The sequence below is a fragment of the Fukomys damarensis genome, unplaced genomic scaffold (genome assembly GCF_012274545.1).
Source record: "Fukomys damarensis isolate Sample0158 unplaced genomic scaffold, DMR_v1.0_HiC HiC_scaffold_32, whole genome shotgun sequence".
NCBI classification, from domain to species: domain Eukaryota; kingdom Metazoa; phylum Chordata; class Mammalia; order Rodentia; family Bathyergidae; genus Fukomys; species Fukomys damarensis.
This window is the reverse complement of record NW_022900944.1, coordinates 31,682,971-31,703,511: the sequence shown is the minus strand read 5'-3', so window position 1 is coordinate 31,703,511 and position 20,541 is coordinate 31,682,971. Positions and strand designations below refer to the sequence as shown.

The window sequence follows — 20,541 nt, the reverse complement described above, 5'->3', positions numbered from 1 at the left end:
TAAGCATGAGACCTTTTTGAGCATAGAGCCCAGTGCGACTACATAGATCTCAGGCCTGTAATGCCAGCCCTGTTTACACTACTGAATTATACCTTACTGTTAATGTGACCTTTAATGGAGAGATTCTTCACACTTGGGCCAGGCTATAGTTTGTCCACTTGGAAACCAGTTGTATACCAGTCTAGGGGTTTCTCCCTGTGCACTGTGACTGCTGATGATCAGCTATCCTGTCTGTACGTGTGTGTGCGTGTGTGTGTGTGTGTGTGTGTGTGTGTGTGCATGAGTGAGTGAGATTAATATGAGTTCTGTGTCTGGATGTTTCCAACTGATATCCACCATCCCTGGAGGAACCTCCTTTATTGTAATCAAGTCAGACTCCAGGAAGCAGAGCTAGGTACCCAGCCTGGGATAATTCAGCATAGACTGGGGGTTTTCAGAAGTCTGATCAGTATCCCTGACAGGAAGTCTAAGCTATGGAACCATAACCCTAAACAGAGGAGACTGAGAGGCTCTGGGAAGGTTCCAAAAGTGGAGCAGAGGGCTGGGGACGTAGCAGGTGGGATGGGGTAGAGGAGCAGAAGTGAAAAAACAGCCACAAGGGGTTGGGGCATTTACTTTCTTTCGATTACAGTTATTTTTCATATCACAAAAGTAGTGTGAGGCTGGGGAGGTAGCTCAGTGGTAGAGCATCAGCTTAGCATGGATGAGAATTCTTCTAGTTTCAATCCCCAGCACCACAAAACAAACAAATAAAACAAAACAAAAAAAAGCAAAGTGTACTCATTACAGAGCATCAAGAAATAGGCCAGATGTGGTGGTACACACCTGTAAACCCAGCACCTTGGGAGACAGAGGCAGGAGGACTACAAGTGTGAGCCCAGCCAAGACAACTCAGCAACACTGAAAGACCCTCTCTCAAAATTAAAAAAATAAAAAGGGCTGGGGATGTAGCTCAGTGTGAAAGCTCTAGGTTCAATCTCCAGCAATGTACCTAGGCGCACACACGCGCACACACACACACACACACACACACACACACAATACAAGCAAGCAAAAAAGAAAAGAAAAAAAAATCCCTAAATATCATAGAGGAATGGATAGGTGGATAGGTAAGTGATAAGTGAGGATGTAGTTCTAATAATATAATCATTAATGATAAGATTTGGATGGTTGTATATACAATTTGAAATAGAAGTTTTTCAATTTGATTGTTAATTTGAAATTTATATAATAATAAATTGTAAGAAAAACACACCCAGAACCACCCCACTCAGAGACAGCCATGCTTCACAGGCCCTTGTAGAGTCTCCTTTGAGATCTGCTGTAGGGCTGGGGATTTATTTCAGTGGTTCCACCACCTGCCTCACAAGCTCAACGTCCTGAGTGTGATCTCTGGTACCAGAAAAAAACAAAAAAGAATAAATTTTAAAATCCTCTTTTATGCCGGGCATGGAGGCGCATGCCTGTAATTCCAGCACCTGGGAAGTTGAGGCAGGAGGATCACTATGAGATCCAGGCCAGCCTGGACTACATAGCAGTACTGTTTCAAAGCAAACAAACAAAATATCCTCTTTTATGTTCCTATAGACATGCGAATATTTACATATTTTTGTTCCAACACAGGTGAAGTTGATTGTTCCCATTGACTATTCCAGTTATCTCATTGCATTGTAATTTAGAAAAGTACACATATCACAGTTTCATTGAGTGTATTCTCCTGTAATCAGCACAAGCTCCCCGAAGCCTTCCTTGTGTTTTCTTCCAAGTATGTGTGCCTGGGTAATAATGTCCTGGTTTCTAGAAGTATTGATTCATCATAGCACATATATCCTGGATTTTTAAAATTTATTTATTAACTTGCACTGAAATTTAAACTTAGAAACTTTATGATGAACTAAATCCTCACCCCCACCCCGTCTTTGTTTTTTTGAGACAGGGTTTCAATATGTCATTAAATTGCCCAGGCTGGGTTAAACTTGCTGTTTTCCTGCCTCAACCTCCCAGAGTGCTGGGTTTACAGGAATGTACTATCACACCCAACTTATTTTTGACTTTTTTTTTTTTTTTTTGACAGGGGCTCATTATGTAGTCTAGGCTGGCCTCAAACTTGAAGTGATCCTCTGGCCTCAGCCTCCTGCATTCTGGGATTATAGGTGTGTACCAACATGCTGGCTTATTTTTGCCTTTAAAGAAACATTTTTATTAGCCAGGAATTGTGGTACATGCCTGTAGTCCCCACTACCTGGGAAGCTGAATTGACAAAATTGCTTGAGTGCAGGAGTTTAGGACCAATCTAAGCACCAAACATGGCAAGATTTCCATCTCAAAACAAACCAAAAAACACAAGAAAACAAAGAAATGTATTTCAGTGGTAGAGTGCTTGCTTAGCATGCCTGAGGCCATGGTTTTGATCCCCAAGACTTCCAACAAGATAAGACAAACAAAAAAAAACTGTGTGTGTGTGTGTGTGTGTGTGTGTGTGTGTGTGTGTGTGTGTGGTACTGGAGATTGAACATAGGGCCTTCACACTGAGCTACATTCCAGTCTTTTTTTTTTTTTTTCCAACAGTGTCTCACTAAAGCATTAAGTTGTCCCGACTGGGTTCAAACTCATGATCCTCCTTGCCTTAACCTCCCAAAGTGCCAGGATTACAGGTATGTACCATCAGGCCTAGTTAATACAAAACAAAACCTTTTAAGCAATAGTCTGTTGACTGCTCAAGCACTGAGAATAACAAGGTCCGTCTGCCATCTTGGAAGATCTTTACAGATTAGGTCCCTGGCTGCAATTCGGACTGATTCTCTTTGTGAATTTCCACTCCTTCTGAAGTGAAAGCTCCTACACAGCCTCTGCTAGTCTATGATCCTGTCCCCACTTATCTTAGGAGGAATAGGCCAGTAGCAGTATTTCTAGACTATAGAGAGGAACCACCACTGAACTCTTATTGCCATTGGAGCTACTCTCATATGCACACATCTCATGGGTATAGGAAGTGTCATCTGGACCCCCCGAAGGACATAATAGCCGATCAGTATTCCAGTATTCTACAGAACAGCCATTCCTTTTCTTTTTTTTTTAACTTGTTTTTTGTTTTTTTGAGACAGGATCTCTACATATAGTTCAGGCTGGGTTTAAGCTCACTATGTAGCCCAGGATGGCCTCAGACTTAAGGCAATCCTCCTGCCTCAGTCTCCTGAGTGCTAGGATTACAGACGTGCACCACCACTCTTGGCTGGCTTGGCTGGCTGTTTTGAGGGGTCTAGTGAATAATGTGGGTCAACACATTTTCCAAGCTTCCGAGAGCAATCCCATTACAGTATTAGAATTGTCTATTGGCGCTATCACCAAGGTGGGGAATCCTGCATCCCAGAAGTGTGACCTTACCTCTCCAAAGTCTCCTTTATCCAGTTTTGTAGTTCATTCGTCTTCATGCAGCACCCCAGGACCACTCTGGGCCTGCTTTCCAAGTTCTCGATGATTCCAGTAGCTGCTTTGGTTTCAATCCCCTACCCACTTTTTTTTTTTTCCTTTCCCAGTCTCAGTGATTTCCCTTTCAGACAAAACTGAAGTTGGCCCTAGAGATGGGTCTAATGGTTAGGAGGGGTGGCATGGCCAAGAGCGAGAAAGGAGAACATTGTCCTCCAAGGAGCCTACCTGGATGGAAGGCTGTGTGTAGTTTTTAAGCAAGAGGCCCGTCTGTTCTCCAACACAGGTGAGGTTAATCACATCTATGTGACTTAGTTCCCATGCATCGTTCAGGGTTCAGAGTTTCTGAGGTTCAGTGTTTTCAAGTGCATCTACCTAGATATCTTCAGCAAATCAAAGGATCCCAACCTTTCCCTGTCATAAAATGGGCTTCTGCATAAACTTTGAAGCTGAGAACTAGACTTCTCTGAAGTTCTGCCATTCTACACTTGAGTCCTGCACCTGGTGCAGCTCTGTCTACCTTCCAGTTCCGTGACACGAAGGTTCTCTTACTGCCAAGGGACCATGGGACCCTCATGCATGGTTTCAAGAATCTAATTTTCTGTTTAAAATTGCCAATAATGCTGAGGAATTGATTCAAGGTGTCCGACTTCCCTCATACTCCGGAGTGTCACTGCCATGGTACAAGTTGGCACATCTTCCTTCTGATTTTTGTCCTTTCTCTCCTGGTCTAGTGTCTTGGCACATCCCTGCAGTAGGCTGCAGCGGCTCTCGGGGGCCACTTCCAGTTGAGTACAAGGTTCTCACCATATGACCTGCTAAATGTTTAATTCCAGAATTCTTTCTTTTGGGTCTGCTTTCTGGGTCCCCTTCTACTGCCTGTCTTGGGCAAATGATTTACTGAGGCAGAGTTCTGCTAGGATGAGGAATGAAGGAAGTGGAAGAGAGCAGGAGAAAATTAGGAATAGATTGGTTCTAATTTGGAGTCAAGCTTCAGCCAGACAGTACGGGATGTCTGGGAGAGTGAATTAAACCACATAGATGGTCCCACCATGAGGCAAAGGCTGGCTTATTAACATCAGGCTGTAATTAGTTGTGGCCTGCCTCTGGAGAAGGAAGGACTAATATCCAGGCAAGAAGAATCTCTTGGGGTTGTATATCAATGGTAAATTGCTTACCTTGCATGCATGCAGCCCTGGGTTCAATCCCTAGTAGAGAGGGAGCGAGAGAGACAGGATCCCTCTGTGGAAAAACTCACCAGCCTGCCCATGCTAGTTTAGGTTATGTAATTCTAGTTTAGATTGTAATTCCTTGTTCTTCTCCCAGGTAATATTTACTTCAATTGTAACACACAGTACAGTGTTATGCTCATCTTCTGTTTATTAAAAAAGGAGGACCACCGGGTGTGGTGGTGCATGCCTGTAATCCCAGCAATCCCAGCACTTGGGAGGCTGAGGCAGGAGGATTGCTGTGAGTTCTGAGACCAGCCTGGACTACATAGTGAGTTCCAGGTCAGTCTCAACTACATAGTGAGACCCTGTCTCAAAAAAAAAGGAGGACCCTATAAAAGCCAAGGGAAATTCCACAAATAAGGGGAGCGCTGAGAGCTGTAAGCTATCAGTACACACACCGCCGGGACAATGGTGGAATAATTCTGTACTGGGCGTGAAAGTGGGAGGCAGAAGCCAAAGAGGAGTTTCAACAGGACTGATGAAAGTCTCCTCCTCCCCTCCCTAGAGGAAATAATCCTGCCGGGCTACATGTCATTTGGACTGAGCTGATGCTGAGCTGGCTCCTTTTGCAATCTTTGGCTGTATCTGCCCACAGCAGGTGTGCCAAGTCTCCTCACTCTAACAACATCTTCGCTTAGACCCTCCCTCCCCAAACATGTCTGGAGAACTGATGGTTGCTCCACTGAAGGGCCCCTCTGCATCCTGTGAACATGTAAATGTCTCTCCCAGACTCAGAAACAAAGTGGTGGAGTCTGTGCGCAAACACACACCCACACCCATTGGCATTCCTTTTGGGATCTGAATACATTTAGCTATTTCCCGCCTGTGGAGGGGCTGGGTCATGTGGGATAAAAATAAATGGGCCAGCAGCTTGGTGCAGTGACACACACTCATAATCCCAGCTACTTGGGAGGCCGAGGCAGGAAGAGCATATGTTCTAGGTCAACCTAGGCAATTTAGTGAAACTCTTTTTCAAAATACTGCAAGCTCGAGGACCTGAGTTCGATCCCTGGTACCCCCCAAAATAAAAATAAATAAATAAAAAGGGCTGGGGATGTAGAAGCAATCTATGGGTTCAATTTCTAGTACTGCAAGAAGAGGAGAAGGACAAGGGAGAAAGAAGAGGAAGAGAAGAAAAGGAAGGAAAGAAGAGGACTGTGATTGTGGTTCAGTGGTAGAGTATATGCTTAGCATGTATAAGGGCATGGGTTCAATCCCCAACACCACCACAAAAAGCCAGCTTTCTTTCACCACAAGGATTTAGCTAGACAGAGGCAAATAGGGGATAGGATAGGCAGATGGATCTGCAAGGGGCTCTGGCCAGCCTGGCTCCGGTATGGCACCTGGGCAGTGGGTGCAGCCAGGGGACCAAGGCAGGAGCTTCACAATGACAAAATGAAAAGCCCTTTTGGCTGAGGAAAAGTCTCCAGTGGAGTCAGTGTCTGTCTGTCTGTCTTCTGCCCAGCCCCATTCTGAACTGGGAACTGGACTGAGGGCCTTCACACTGAGGTACATCCCCAGCCTCCTTCCTTTTTGAGACAGGGTCTTGCTAACTTGCTAAATTGCCATGCTGCCCAGGCTAGGCTTGACTTTGTGGTGATCTGCTTGCCTCACCCTCCCAAGTGCTGGAATTACAGGTGTGCGCCAATACAACTGCCCTGTCTCTTTTCAAGAAGGCTCCTTGTGCATGCTTGATGGCTCCTTGCCAAGGTATGAACTTCAAATCTCCCTCCCCTAAACCCTGTTTTCCTTTCAGCCTTCCTCCCAAAAGCCCCTGGGAGCTTTACTTGCTCCATTATAGGAGCCAGGTCTATCCCTCCTGAACATACCAACCATACCAACAGTTTTTTCCACACCTTCAGAGCAGAGACTTTATACCTCTCTCTTTGGACTCTTGGCAGTACTTATCCCCATTTTCCATGGCAAAGATGTTGGTTGCATAGGAATATGAGGACCCACCTCTTGTTCTACCTACACAGATTTAAGGGTCTCACAGGCAGTGGGAAGCTGGGTGGACAGATGGATCCTAAAGTCTCCTCAGCCCCATGTTTCTGTAGTTCTCCAAAAGTGCTCTGGTGACAGGTGCCAGCTATGACTAGGGCTAGAGTTGGTGCAGCAGCTGCTGGCACTACCCCAGCCACCCAACTAGCGTTTGTCACCTGCTAGAACTCATGCACCCCAAGCACAGGTCAGAAGCTGACAGGGGCCAGGCTGGGACTGAGCTGTCTCCTCTCCTCTGAGAAAACAGGAACCAAACCTGCAGCTCCTTCAACTTGCTGAGGGCACAGCGAACAATGGGTCACTCCTATTCTTATGGTTGGACTTCCTGCCATGGCCACTCTCATACCTCTACTACATGGTCTCTATCCTGGTGCTTACACCTGATTTACACTTAACTCAGGCGCCCTCTTAAACTGGCCTCTACACAGGCATAGTCCTGACCATTCTGAATATCAACCAACTGAGCTTTCCCTGGAGAGACTGTGGCTGGCCCACTCCCTGCAGATGAAGGCATAAAACCTCTGACATCTTCAACTGATTGCAAGGAGGATGCGGGGAAAAGAGAGACCCTTTAAGCAGTAGTTCCCAGGCATGAAGATTTCATTTTTTATCCCAGGGTCAATATAAGGCGCAAGGAGTTACCATCAGGAGAGGGTGGGCTGTCAATCAAGAAACAGAAGCCTAAGGAATAGGGGAAGGGAGGATCCTGCAAGGTCCTGAAGCCAGTTCTGCCTTGTTTCCAGAGATGCCACAGACCCTGCATCCATTTGGCTAGCTGAGAATGGGGTGAGGGAGCTTCTGAGAGGCAAAGGCTCATCACCAATGCTGTGCTGTTGACAGTCTCATGCCTGGACACTGAGATGGCAACCAACATACAGCTGTTGTACCAGACCAACTTTGTGGGGCCCCCAGCTTCTTGGCCAGGAGAGCCACATCCAGATGCTGGCCCAGACTAGACACTGCCCTTGGGCTGCTGGTCTTTCTCCATTCCTGGGGACTTCAGGCAGGAGAGTGGACAAGGGCAGGACCAGGCAGGAGAAGGAGTCTGGCTCCAATTCCCCAGACACCTGTTCCCCTGTTGAGTTTTGCAGACCTTTCTGTGGAGTGAAAATATTACCTTTGTTGCCGGTGTAGAGAATATTTACAGGGCCAGGGCCTTGTTCCTTCTGTACTTCCCTTTTCTGGCCCAGGCCTTTGGTTTGCTGCTGAGGAAATTTTCCAAGTCCACTCCCAGAAATAACTGAGTTGGCACAAGCTGCCATCTTCAACCTTTGCAGCATTGCCAGCTTTATGATAAAAATTCTGAGTTGGGATTATAGTGGCATCTTGCCACTCTAGTAGGATAAGATGACCTGGGACTTTGGCTGCATCTGGGATCTCTCTGGGTTGGCCGTAGCTCTTCCTAGCTCATGCCTCTTTCAGACTGTCCCGAACACCCTGACCTGGTTCCAAACTCTGGCCTAAGGTGAGAAAGGCATCCTCTGGGCCAACACCCACTCCTGCTGGGTGAGTACTAGGATGAGCCAATTCAGAATAGGCCTCACAGAAAACCGTGAGCATCAGATTTCTGACCCCCAATATTATAGCCCTGCTGAAAACAGCTATATTCTCAGAAAAGCTTGGTGAAGTTGTCACATCAAATGGGGCCAATGCCCTTGAATTCCAGTTTTTAAGGGCTATTAATGGCAGGAGGGACATATATTATCATTGGGTGAAGTTGTACAAGATGGTTACCTAAGGGAGTTTAGAGGGTTGAGTCCTAACATTCAGGCTGTAGATGGAGGAGGCAGATAGTCAAACTTGGGGAACCAGTGCCTGAGGGTGTGGGGAGCTTTGGAGGGGGAGGGTGTACTCAAGAAGAGGATGGATTGGAGGAGGGGCAGATCCCTACACAGGAATCTTAAGGGCATACACATAAGAGTCATCTCCTGAGCATGGGTAACTGGTGGGTGCCATTCAGACCCTCAAAGGTATAAGGTTCAGTTTTTCTGGACGCCACCCTGACTTTGGTTAATTCTGCAGATTTGGCTATGGGTCCACTTGTGGTCTCAGCTGAACCATGAAGGTTGTGTGCTCTTCAGGCAACCTCTGATGGTGAACAGAATCTATCTAGACCATACTAGAGGTGATGGCCCAGCTCACAATTCTCAGCCACAGTATCATATGAGGAAAGCAATGGCCTTTGGAATTAGAAATGGTAGTAGAAAGCAAGCAAGCAAGCAAGCAAGCAAGTGGGCGAGCTGGATGTGATAGTGCATGTCTGTAATCACAGCATTCTGGAAAGCTGAGCCAAGAGGATCATAAATTCGAGCGCAGCCTGAGCAACTTAGCATTTTGTGAGACCCTGTCTTGAAATAAAAAAATAAAAAGGGCTGGGGATGTAGTTCAGTGTGAAGGCTCTGGGTTCAATTCCCAGCACACACGTGGTGGCGGGGAGGAGGAGGAGGAGGAGAAGAAGAAGCAGTGGTGGCAGCAGAGGAGGAAAGGGGAGAAGAAGAAGGAGGAGGAGGAGGAAGAGGAGGAATAGGAAGAAGAAACAGAGGGGCAAGGTTTTGGGATGATAGAAGCACATCATACTTATTGTGCACCTTATATCTATTACTACACTGTAATATGTGATGAAACAATTATGCAACTTATCACAGTGCAGAATTAATGGAATCTCTGAGCTTGCCTTTCTGCAACTGTATGGTCCTGTGTTTTGGTTTTGGTTTTGGTACCGGGGATTGAACTTGAATCCTTGCGCTTGCAAGGCAGGCGGCCGAACCACTGAACGAAATCCCCAGCCCTAGTCCTATGTTTCGGTGGGAGATAGTGACACCCAAATTGTGTTGCTTATGTTCAGTCTACTCTGTAACCTTCATTTTGGATGTTGTCACTGCAAAAAAATCCTACAAAGATAAGACATTGGAAATGAAGATGTTATAGCTTGTGTCTAGTGTCCCCCAAAGCCTCATGTGGTCAGAGATGGGCCCTAGAGTGTGTGATGTGGGATTAAGGGTGTATAATTACTAAATTAGTCTACTGATTGGTTTGGCATAGTTTTGGGTGTGAGTGCTACCCACCCTTTGGTCAGAGAGCCTAGATAGAATATAAATGGACAGAAAGAAACTGCTATTGCCACTTACTATTTGGCATTTGTTGCTCACTTGCTTCCTTGCTGTCGTCTGCCTTCTGCCCTGCTTTGCTATGAACTGTGTTTTCTCTAGGATGCCCCTCTGCCATGCCACTCTGCCTTGGAGCCAGCTTATTATGGACTGAAACCTCTATGAAGTGTGAATTGAAATAAATCTTTCCTCTTTTATCTGTAGATGTCAGGTATTTTGTCTCAACAATGAGAAAAATAACTAAGACAGAAGGTAAGCTTTTCAATACTTTTGTGGCAATGTCAGGATGGCAATCCAGAACATGTGGAGGGCCAGGGATTTGGTTCAGTGGTTCCACTGACTGCCTCACAGGTGCAAGGTCCGGAGTTGGATCCCTAGTACCAAAAAACAAACAAAAAAGTTAAGTTTGATGCAGAACATTTGGAGATTTGAAGTTGTCTCAAACATACTTTTAAAGCTACTGTCATTTGTGATCTCAAGCATGTGATGCTCTTCTAGCACAAAGTTCATTCACCTGGCTTATCCACAAGTAAGTAGGGGATCCATTCCTTCCCAGTTCAGGGATCTTTTGCGGTTGGGAAGTACTACTCAAACTCTTGAAAGTTGAGATAAGTGATCATGCTCTGGCTTGGAGAAAGAAGGCTCTGGCTCATTCTCTTCACAGTTTCTTCTAATGTTTGAAAATCCCAATATTCAATTTTCACCTCTTATAGTTTAGGTCTAGAATATCCCCTCAAAGCCTCCTATGTTCAGACGTGGGGCTTTGGAAGGTGATGGGATCACTGGGGATGTTATACTCATCAATGGAGTAATCCACTGCAGGGTTCAGAACTGAACGTGCTGTTAAATGGTAAGGTATTGTCAGAAGAGGCAGGCTACTAGGGGTGTGACCTGGAAGGGTATTAGCTCCCTACCTCGCTCTTCCTCTCTCTCTGCTTCCTGGCTGCCATTATGTGGGCAGCTTTCCTCCATCAGACCCTTCTGCCACGCCCTTCCAAAGTGGGAGTCAGCCAACTATTCACCAAGTCCTCTAAAAACCATTAGCCAAAAAAAAAAAAAATCTCTGCTCTTCTAAGTTGTGGGTGCCTAGTATTTTGTCCCAGTAATAAGGCTGTGACTGAGACATCACCCCCTTGCTTCCAGTTTGGCTTTGAATGCACTCGTTTTATCTGCCAGCTTGAACACAGTTGTTCTCCCTTGAAGTGACAGATTGAGTTTTTTCAGTAGGTTGAATAAGTCACATGAAAGAGCAAGTTTTGCAACCCATTTTGTGTCACTGCAGTGTGCTTCCAATGGTGACCATTTTTCTAAATCTCTAGAGTGGCTCTAGTAAGTTAAAAACTCTGCCCTTTTAGAAAGTGATCTACCTTCAGAAAGCCACCTTATTTTTTTATATAAGAGAAGATGTGTATGCTCTGCAACCCTCTCCTCCCAAAGCTGCATGAAGAGACTAAGTGAAGAGTGTGTAATTGAATATGGTTTATAATTTTAATCACATTCTGTGAAACGTTAAGGTTGGAGGACATTTTCCAGTTAGTTAGCATTTCTTTATCGGTGACAGAATTTAGACTCACATTCAGAAGTGACCTTGTTGACCAGAATAATGAAACCAGAACAGCCAACATCATACTAAATGGACAAGAACTGAAAGCTTTCACTCTAATATTAGGAACAAGACAAGGATGTCTACTGTCACCACTGTTATCCAATATAGTTCTGGAAACACTAACCAGAGCAATTAGACAAGAGAAAGAAATAAAAGGAATAAGGATAGGAAAGGAAGAAGTTAAGTTATTATTTGTGAATGACATGATACTCTACATAGAAGACCCCCAAAAAGTCCACTAAAAGACTTTTAGATTTGATAACCAAATTCAGTGGCATAGCTGGATACAAATTCAACAATCAAAAGTCAATAGTCTTGGGTCACAAGGTCATGAATTCTAGCCCCAGTACCAAAAAAATTCAATAGTCTTCCTGTACGTGAATAACAAATTCATGGAGAGAGAAATTAGACAATCTCTTTCACAATAGCATCCCCAAAAATGAAATACCTAGTAATCAATCTAATGAAGGAAGTAAAAGAGCTGTACATTGAAATCTACAGTACTTTGAAAAAGGAGATAAAGAGGACATTAAAAAAAATGGAGGGCCGGGGATTTAGTTCAGTGGTTCCAGTGCCTGCCTCGCAAATGCAAGGACCTGAGTTTGATCTCTGGTACAAAAAAAAAAGGAAATATGGACTAGGGATATAGCTCAGTGGCACTGCGCCTTCCTGGCAAGTGCAAGATCTTGATAAAAAAAAAAAAAAAAAAAAAAAAAGGAAAGATATCTCTTGTTCTTGGAAAAGATGAATCAATATAGTGAAAAATAGCCATATTTCTAAAATATTTCTAGCCATATTTCTAAAATTGTTTTACAGATTCAATGCAATCCCAATTAAAACCCCAACAGAATATCTCACAGAATTAGAAAAAACAATCCTAAAATTCATTTGGAACCAGAAGAGACCTAGAATAGCAAAGGCAATTCTGGGCAATGAAGGCAAGGCAGGGGGACATCACAAAATCTGACTTGAAATTATATTACAAAATTATGGTTATAAAAACAGCATGGGGGCCAGGGATTTAGCTCAGCGGTTCGGTGGCCTGCCTTGCAAGCACAAGGACCCAAGTTCAATCCCCGTTACCAAAAACAAACAAACAAACAAACAAACAAAAAACAGCAGGGTACTGGCAAAAGAACAGGTCTGAGGATCAATAGATTAGAGGATGCAGAAACAATTCCAGACATACTCAGCCACCTTATCTTTGACAAAGGAGTCAAACACCTTCACTGGAAGAAAGGTAGCCTCTTTAATAAATGGTGCTGGAAAAACTGGCTTTCCACATGCTGAAGATTGAAACTATACCTATATCTTTCACCATGCACTAACCTAAAATTGAAATGGATCAAAGATCTAAATATTAAAACAAATACTAAATCTGCTGGAAGAGAGAATAGGTAGAATGCTTGAGGACATAGGAATAGGCAAAAATTTCATAAACAAAACCAAGATGACATGGAAATGCTACAAAGAATCAACAACTGGGAGCTCATCTTATTCAAAAGCTTTTGCACAGCAAGATAAACCACCAACAGAATGAAGAGACAACCCAGAGTGGGAAAAAAGGTTTTTTTTACCAGCTATTCCAATAAAGGACTATTATCTAGAATATATAAAGAACTCAAAAAACCAGATCCCCAAATTTAAAGATCCAATGCAAAAATAGGCATCTGAGATAAAGACATTTCTCAGATGAAGAATTAGAAATGACAGGCCAGGGATTTAGTTCAGTGGTGCCACCACCCGCCTTACAAGCATAAGGTCCTGAGTTCTATCCCTGGTACCAGGAAAAAAAAAGGAATGGTAAATAAATATATGAAAATATGTTCAATATTACTGGTCATTTGTGAAATGCTAATTAAAACAATGCTGAGATTCCACCTCACTCCATAAAGAATGGCTGTTATGAAAAAAATCAACCAATAACAAATGCTGGAGGGGTTGTGGGGGAAAAGGAATCTTTGTCCACTGTTGGTGGGAGTGTAGAATATGGAAATCAGTGTAGAGATTTCCCAAAAAATTAAAACTATAGGTTCTATTTAACCAAACTATATCTCTTGTTGGTATCTTCCTGAAAGAATTAAAAACATCATACCACAGCAATATATGCACATTCATGTTTATAACGGCAGTTTGTAATACCTAAATCTTGGAAACAGCCCAAATGCCCATCAACTGATGAGTGGATAAAGAAAATGGATTTTTCATACAATGGATGAGCTTGAGACATTTATAGCTAAATGGATGCACCTTGAGACCATACTCGTAAGTGAAATAAATCAGATGCACATGTTTAAATACTGCATTGTTTCTCCGGTGTAAGAAACTGAAAGTGGAAGTAAGGACTGAAATGTATAATGGATGTTGGGGAATGGGAAGAAAGTGTTCAAATGGGAAGGGGAATAAGGGAGGAGGGAAGGAGAAAGGAGGGATGGGACAAGAAAAAAAGTAAAAATAGAAGGAAAAAATGGAAACAAAGCTTCTGTACATTGGGAGGAAGGGGAGGGGGTTGAGGGGGGAATGGGAAAAAAATAAAATAAAATTTATTGAAAAAGAAAGAAACCAGAAAGCCGACCAGTCACAGCAGCTGCTCTGTACTGCCACAAAATGACCAGTTAGGTTTTCTGGATATGCAATCATTCAACGATTTGAATAGTTCTTCATCTGGGTATTAGATGGCAACAAAGCCCACATAACATATCACCATGCACATCCTCCTGAAACATATATCACACAAAGCAGGCATTGTTGCCTTGTTGTCAATATCGGTAGACTTGATGAACTGGATTGTGTTCCATGGTGACTCATTAATTCTCTTTAACAACTGTGCCTCAATATCCTCTGCCATTTCATCAATTTGTCAGTTATGGTGCTAGCTGACAGTAGAACACATGCCACCATTTGAACTGCATTCTGTCCTGAAAGTTCACGACAAACATCCTCTACAGCAGGTAAGATCAACTGTTATCCAAGTAAGGGGCTTTAGCTATGTGGTGAGCCACTATGATTAATGCTCTCAATGAAGACACATTTGATGAAGTGGTGGCATTAAATTATTGCTTCTGTTCTTCATGTTTTTTTCTCTTTTAAAAACTTGTTATTATCCTCCCAAGTGCTGGGATTACAGGCATGTGCCACCATACCCAGCAGTGAGACCCTGTCTTAAAAAATAAAAAAAGACCAGGGATAAAGCTCAGTGTGAGGTCCTTAGGTTCAATCCCCAGTACAAAAAATGAAAACAAAAACAAAAACAAAAAACAAACAAAAACCAAAATATTAGATCAAACCTCATCTGAAATCAGACCTAATTTTGGATTTTTTCACTTATCAGGGCCAATAAATTATTTTTATAAGACAGTATAAACTAAGTTTTTGGTTCATTGCAACCAATGTCATCTCACTGGTTCTGCTTTCTTAACACTTATCTCCCTTGAATGGAGGACTAATAATGGACTATGAACATTCTAAATGGTCTTTTCTTTAAATCCAATGGTGGGAAATAGCCTCAGAATTTCCCTAACAGATAAGGCAAGAGGCACCTCCCTTTGAGGATAGAGTTTTTTTTTGGGGGGGTACCAGGGATCGAACTTGGGTCCTTGCACTTTCAGGCATGCAACAGAACCACTGAGCTAAACCCCTGGCCCAGGATGGAGTTTTTAAATATACCTTACATCATAAATTCTAAGGGGTCATTTATTGTTAGTCATTCCATCGTTTTATGAACTCGAATAAAGCAAAAGAAAAAAAAATGTTCTTCATTAAGGTGCAACACAGTAAAATAAACCTTTCTCTTCCCCCGCCCCTTCTCCTGGGATTGAACTCAAGGTGTACAAATTTTAAAAGTGGAGTTTAATGAAAATTTATAATGTGTATACAACACTCCCATGGAACAACATGAGAACAGCACCCTTGGGGATAAGAAATATAGTTGTATAGTATAGAAGGAAAAAGAAGAGGGGTGGGGTTCATCCATACCTCTTTATCTTCATGACCATCTCCCCTTTCTCTTCCCTGGAGTCAGGTCCCCAGCCTCACCAGGTAGGCTCTGTGCCCCGAGTTCTCCCAAATCCTCCAACCAGAACACACCACATATTTCTGAAGGTCATTTTGCCAAGATACTAGGAAATGGAAAGATAGATCTTTTGTGAAAGAGAAGGGGATCAAGAGATGGAGGGGGAGGAGAAGGGTATGAAGAAAGAACTGAGACGTGTTATGTCCATGTTCCAACTCCCCGTGGGGAATGTGATCATTATGTACTACAAACATGTACTAATAAAAAATAAAAATTGAAACAAACATCAGGCTGGTTCCTGACCAGTAAAATCACCCACATTGTTTATGCTCATTTACTGAGGAAATAGGCTCTAATGGGGTTCTTTCATAGACTACTGGAAGCAGGCAACTGTTCACCGAAAAGGAAAGTTAAATGTTGGATCAGCAATTGCATCTCATTGCTAGGAAAGGTAAAAATAAAAACCCAAGTGGATAAATCAGGTTTACTGAGGTAGGCTATTTATGAAAAAATGAGGTTTATTTAGCTCAGTTTGAGAGGCTGAGAGTCCAAATGGCATAGCAGAAGCTTGGCAAAGTCCCCATTAAGGATGCCACGTACTCCAGTCAGATCAAGTAGCCACATCTCCAACAGGAAGCAGAGAGGTCTGGGTAGGGGTGGGCTTGTTATCTTTCCAACAACCCTCCCCCAAGAACTCAAAGGGTCTTGCGAGAAAGCAGTTCCCCATGACCTATGAACCTTCCACTAGGCCCCGCCTCTTAAAGGGTCCTCCACTTCCCAATACTGCCACCCTGGGGACTAAAATTTTAATCACATGAACCTTTAAGAAGATGCAACTAATCATATTCAAGCCATAACATCAAGGAACGCAGAAAATGATACAAAGGCAGAAACTTCTAATTGTAACAAAATTGGTAAATCAAACCAAGGATTCATCGTTTGCCAAGTTAGCATAGATGTAATGACAGGTATACATATACATAGAGCTGTGACAAGAAATCCATTTGGGACAATTTAGTGGGTGGGGGGAGTTGGGTGACACTGCACTGAAGGGCAGAAAGGGGTTGGAGTGAGAAAGGATATAAACAAATGTTTATTTCCTTCTCTGGACTCTACTTGGTTTTATGGGTGACATGAATGATTTGGGGCACATATGGCTATAGTTGGAGTCAGCGTACAATAGCAGTTGACAGTAGCTACAGATGTCTGCTGGCCGACTGACTGGTGCAACTAACTCTGAGGAACACCTTGGGTGGCGGCTATCTTCTCTCCATCCCCAGATGACAGAAATTGGTCTACTAACTCATTTGACTCATTGACTAGGATGGGGCCCTTGAGTATAAGTTTTGGGAAGAGCACGGGTTAAGCAGTAGAACCAGACAGCACCATATGCCAGTTCTGAGTCCAAGGAATTTATTCTGCTCCTTGCCTGTCATTCCTCAACTTCTATTCAAATTTCATGACTAAGGTCTTCCTTCTCCGGGCAGCTTTCCCTCGCCAATTCTCTCCCCACCCTCAGCGGAGGGGTGTGTGTGTGTGTGTGTGTGTGTGTGTGTTACTAGGGATTGAACAGAGAGCACTGAACTACATTTGCAGGCCTTTTTATTTATTTATATTTAATTGTGAGACAGGGTCTTGCTAAGTTGCCCAAGTTGGCCTTGAACTTGTAATCCTCTGGCCTCAACTTCCCAAATAGCTGGGATTATAAGTGTACACCACTGTGCCTGGCTGCCATCATGTTCTGGTGGTTGATTTTCTTGCTTGTTTCCTCCACTGAACCTGAGCAGGGTTATGTAGCTCCCCTGTGAGGGCTTTGGCCCTTGTCTGCCACTAACTATGGGGCACATACATCTGCATACACATGCACAGGTGAAGACAGCTGAGCACTGGGGTGGGAGGAGGCCCCACACCAGACCTGAAGAGCTGTCTTCAGGATGGATACGGAGTGGGCCCAGCTGGTGCCCAGAGTCCCCACCTTAACTCCCTAGGGCACCTTTCCAGTCCACATGCAGTCCTTGCTCCCCACCTCTTTAGCTAAAATCTCTAAGGATGAGGATAGGACATAAGGATTTGGGGAAAGTGCCTCATATACAATAGTGTATTCCCTTTCCTGAGCTCCATGTGACTCAACCAGGATGGAAGCACAACTGGGGCCTGATACCTCCATCCTGTGCCACTCTAGAGAAAAGCAAGCCTCTGGGAAATGTCAATGCCATCAGAGAGGCCTCAACACCAGTTCTGCTTTGGGAAAGGGTCACTAAGCTGTCACCACCATTCTCAGGGAGATAAGGGGACTGGCCCTTTGCTGGATTGTCTTTAAAGGAGCCTTTCCCGATTCTTCAGTGTCACTCCCTACACACACACTCAGTGAATGTCTGAGCACCAAGGATAGTTACTATGAGCCAAACTTGAGAGAGCCCAGTGCCAGCTTAATCCAAGAATGGACACCTGTGCTTGTCTATGGAAGAAACTTGCCCTAGACCCACCCTCTGCAGCGTACCTCCTCACCGTGAGGCCTGCATACAAACACAGTTGTTGACTCAAAGAAAAGGCTGCCTGATGGCAACCTGCTGGGAGGATTTCCTCAGGCGTCTTCTTGGTCCCAAGAGCCTGTGTGGACCTGGGCTGCAAACCCCAATAGATCCTTCATCAGCTTCCACTGTTTTGGACCAACTCAGTTTGTATAGTGGGGCCTCTAAGCTGATTCAGCCTGCATCCCTTTTCACGTGGACACATTTATAATAAAAAGCCCTCCAGGGGGCAAGGAGAGGCAGGGACAAATGGGGACCTGTATGTTCTTCCACATCCACAAATGTGTAGTTCTTATTGCAGACTCGTGCTGATGAGACCAGCCAGCATGGGCAGAGGACTGGTAATACAGGGCGGAAGGGAACAGCCATTAGCACTAATGAGGCAAGCAGCCTGAAAGCTTTTTATTCTGAAGCTGCTTGTCTACCCATGGAACAGTCCATTCTACTTCCTTGATTTCCAGGAACCCGAGGTGCAGAAGGAACTGGGGGACAGGAGTAGGTGTGGGGGTTTTGGAGGATCCAGAAGAGAGAAGAGGGAGGGTAGGCAGGACCAGAAATGCAGTCAAGTGGTCCCACATTTGGCTAGGTGGGTGTCTCCCTACTCTTCTTTCTCCAAAGAAATTCCACAATAGTGACTTGCCCATCACCCCCTTAATTGTCCTTGACCCAAGTTCCTGGAAGCAAAGAAAACAACATCCCACATAGGGCCTGAGTGAGCATCTCCGGGGCCAGAAATTAAATTAAGCTCTCAGGGCCGCTTGCCTTGTTATTGCTAATGGCTCCAGCCTGGTCCATACTCTGGGTTTGTGGAAATTTGGGGCTCCTAGAACGCAAACTTTAATTGGCTGCTTGAATCCTCACTCTAGATTGGAGATGAGCACCCCTCTAGCAGAGCAGCAAAGGTTCAGGCTCTAGGGTGGGAGTCCTGAACTGTGCCCCCACCCTCCAGGGAGGGCTCCTCATGTGTAGCTGCAGGGAGCAGTCACGTGTAGGTCTTTCATTAGCCCCTACCATATAAGTGGGGGGCACAGGTGGCCAGGTACTTGCTAGGCAAGGACCAGCAAGCAGAGGTAAGTCATCAGGTTTGGCAGGGGACTCCTACTCTGGGTGGGGGGCATGCTCTTTGGGCACCTAGAGGGTAGTCCAAAGATGAGGAGGGCCTAAGTGGTGGATTTTCCTGCTGAGCCAGGCCATGCTGACCACAGTGCTGCTGAGTTGTGCCCTGCTGCTAGCATTGCCTGAAACACAGGGGGCCCAGATGGGCTTGACCCCCTCGGAGGGCATCAGAAGGCCTGACCAGGTCCTGTTCCCAGAATTCCCAGGTCAGTATGGGCAGGGGTAGGGCTGGGTGGGGCCTAGACACTCACTGTCTACAAACTTGCCTGCTCTGTGTAAACTCTCCATCTCCCCTCACAATCTTCTCCCGGGAGAAGGGTACTTTGCACATGGAGGGTCCTGCCCTCACATTCTCTGCTCCAGGCCTAGGTCTGCATGCTCCACTGAAGAAGACAACTGCAGACAAAGCAGAAGAGTCTCTGCTGCAGAAGGCAGAAGCTTTGGCAGAGGTAACTGCTCAGGGGAAGGGGTGAGGTGCCAGGCATGGGGCATTTAATACCATCCCCTCTCCTTACCTCCAGACACCCTAGCCAGGTGGGAGGGGCACTTCAGACCACGTTCTACTGCCGTCCTGCACGGACTGGAGCATATGAAGTCCCAGAACTTGCCTTTGGGAGGCCCATGCCCATGTTCCTGCTCCCATGTCAATGCAGGTGCTAGACCCGCAGAACCGTGAGCCCCGCACCCCACGCCGCTGTGTAAGGCTGCATGAGTCCTGCCTGGGGCAGCAAATACCATGCTGCGACCCGTGCGCCACATGCTACTGCCGCTTCTTCAACGCTTTCTGCTACTGCCGCAAGCTGGGTACTGCTATGAACCCCTGCAGCCGCACCTAACCGGCCAACATCTGAACAGACAAGGGGATGCGAATAAAGGATGGGAGCAATACAAAGGCTGTGGTTCTTTCGAACGTGGGCATTGTAGGGGGGCCGGGTTCAGGGAAGAGGTTGGGGATGTCACCTTGCCAAGGAATCACACACACCCTTACCCCAAGGTCTGGGCTACCCGTTATCTGAGCCAGATACACGCGAGCATTTAAGGCACCAGACACCTTTGAGGGAAGCAGAAGAAAGTCGCACTCCAGCCCTGAAGAATCCTGTACATCAATGCAGTGAAAGCTGGATGCCCTGAGACCCACGGGCTGTTAGCAAATGAGCATTAGGCTCCAGCGCCTGTTGGCAGCTAATTGTGACCTCCAGCAAAGTCCTCTCCTAACCGTATCTCAGTTCCCCTTTAGGAAGAGTCTGGTTCAGCAGTGTGGAATCTTTGCAAGAACAGGAATCCCTCCCAATTCCACATTTACCCCACAGACCCTGAATGCCAGGTACACCTAACTAGGGAAAGCAAGAAAGGGTGCCCATCTAATTCTACAGCCAACAGCGACCTCACGCGGTCGGCCTCGGCCAGCTAAGTAGCTCAAACGAGCCAGAGGGCTACCTCCCCTCAGCGCGCAGGCGCCAAAGGGCGATCAGTAGCTCACACCTGCGCAATGCTTGCGTTTGAAACCACC

At 45.2% G+C, this 20,541-nt stretch overlaps 1 protein-coding gene across 1 annotated transcript; it reads left to right on the top strand.

The window, feature by feature from the left end:
* Positions 1-2,636: 2,636 nt before the first annotated feature.
* Agrp (agouti related neuropeptide) lies at positions 2,637-19,917 on the top strand. The gene is made up of 4 exons (XM_010612239.1): positions 2,637-2,654; positions 19,105-19,237; positions 19,395-19,480; positions 19,685-19,917. Exons 2-4 carry the CDS (start codon positions 19,108-19,110, stop codon positions 19,865-19,867), a joined length of 399 nt encoding a protein of 132 aa, XP_010610541.1. The 5' UTR covers positions 2,637-2,654; positions 19,105-19,107; the 3' UTR covers positions 19,868-19,917.
* The last annotated feature ends 624 nt before the right edge of the window (positions 19,918-20,541 follow it).